Raw genomic sequence first — 1,710 nt, 5'->3', positions numbered from 1 at the left:
ATGTGACCCTGGTCTGACGTGAGATGGTTTGAGCCTCTTGGCTCGGAAGCTTAGAGTTTAGTTTCTTGATTGGTTGGAGTTGGGTTGGTTTGTTGATGATCTACCCAGTTTGGAGGAGAGAGGGTGGTAAAGGGGGGTTGAGTACCCTTGGGCAGACATGTTGTGTTTGTATGATGCGGACTGGTACGTGGGCATTGGTGTGGGAGGGGAGGGGCTTGTTATTGTTGTTGTTGTTGTTGGGGTTGTTGCGGAGGTTGTAGTACTCGCGGAGGGCGGCGCGGTTGTTGCGTTTGGGCTGGGTGTTGGTGGTGGTGGTGGTGGCTGTAGCTGGTGGTGGAGGAGGGGTTGTTGGGATTGGGGGAGCTTGAGGTGGAAGCTGGGGCGTCGAGGCTTGGGCGCGAGGAGGAGGTTGGCGTGATGGAGGAGTTGGTGCGCCGTGGGAAGGGGCCCGGTCGGTCTCGTGGGGAGGCAATGGTTGACATTGTGGTTGATGTGGTACCAAGTTGGGTCGTGTATTGTTGATTTATTGTTGTTTTTGCTGGAGGTTGAATGCTGACAACTGACAGTTGACACTTGAGCTGGCACAAGTGGACCTCCCGCTGCTGGGCCGCGCTAACAATCCGGGGAGATGCCGCGCTGCAGGGTTCTAACACTCCACTAAATTTCAACATCGCCAGGCACAGATTCGCACGCCAAGCTTCACTACCGTTCATTGTTAACGGATCCCGAGTGGAAAGTGGATGAGTCGACAGGCTTTAAAAAGGTGTGTTCTTCTGAAAATATTACCACGAGATTTACCATGTGCTAATACGACGAGATATATTAGAGGATCGTCACATTTCCTCCCAAATTCATCACGACCCCAAATCCGATCTCCCAAAGGAAGCGCATTCATAACCTGGGTTCTCAACCCGCACCAAAGAACAACCCGCCCACCCCAGCACATCGTCTCAAACTCCAACCAAACCCAAATCCATCACCACTCCCAACAAAACCACACCCACCACCAAACTCACACCCCAAACCACCCCTCCCCCAAAAATGGACATCCCCACCCAACTCCAAACCTCCCTCTCCACCACCACCCACCCCCTCCCCTCCCTCCCCTGGCTGCGCGCCCTCTGCACCCCGCGCACGCCCACCAGCCCGCTGCCCCCCTTAGCCTCCCTCCTCGCCACCGCGCGAACCCGCCTCCTCTCCAGCGACCTGACCGCCCCGGGCTTGCTAGACGCGCGCTGGGCCGCCACCCACGCGCTGCCGCCGCAGTTGGCCGCTAGCCAGGCGGGCACGCGCGAGAGTAGGTTGGCGGTGGATGTGGTGGTGCAGGTGCTGGATGTGGAGGATGTGAGTCGTTCGAGGTGGGAACAGGCGGAGGGGTTGGAGGCGCTGGCGAGGGGGGAGGGTTTGAGGGGTAGGGAGGTGGTGAGGTTGCCGGTTGGTGATGGTGGTGGTGGTGGTGGTGGTGCTGAGGGTGAAGATGGGGAGGGGGATGGGGAGGGTGTGGGTGTGGGTGGTGGGCAGGAGGGGGGACCTCAGTAGCATCAGCAGTAGGTTGGGTGTGTCAGAACCAAGAATAGCATGTATTAAGCTTGTTGGTGAATGACTGTAAGGGCCATAATGACTGCCACTCTAGTTTGATATGTATGTTTATATTCATTTATTTTTTATATTCTTTTTTAGTTTTTATTTATTGTCTGTATTTCATGTTAC

The 1,710-nt window shown here is 55.9% G+C and overlaps 2 protein-coding genes across 2 annotated transcripts; one reads left to right on the top strand and one right to left on the bottom strand.

Annotated features, from left to right (window-relative positions):
* Positions 1-218: 218 nt before the first annotated feature.
* On the bottom strand, positions 219-482 carry CHGG_09686 (uncharacterized protein; the record flags this gene model as incomplete). The annotated part of the gene is made up of 1 exon (XM_001227612.1): positions 219-482. One exon carries the CDS (start codon positions 480-482, stop codon positions 219-221), a length of 264 nt encoding a protein of 87 aa, XP_001227613.1.
* Positions 483-1,041: 559 nt separating this feature from the next.
* Positions 1,042-1,539, top strand: CHGG_09685 (uncharacterized protein; the record flags this gene model as incomplete). Its single annotated transcript, XM_001227611.1, has 1 exon — positions 1,042-1,539. The coding sequence occupies one exon, from the start codon at positions 1,042-1,044 to the stop codon at positions 1,537-1,539; it is 498 nt and encodes a 165-aa protein (XP_001227612.1).
* Positions 1,540-1,710: the final 171 nt, after the last annotated feature.

This window comes from Chaetomium globosum, genomic scaffold (assembly GCF_000143365.1).
Source record: "Chaetomium globosum CBS 148.51 scaffold_7 genomic scaffold, whole genome shotgun sequence".
In the NCBI taxonomy this organism is placed as follows: domain Eukaryota; kingdom Fungi; phylum Ascomycota; class Sordariomycetes; order Sordariales; family Chaetomiaceae; genus Chaetomium; species Chaetomium globosum.
Note: the sequence above shows the minus strand (reverse complement) of the source record. Positions and strands in the feature narration are given on the sequence as shown.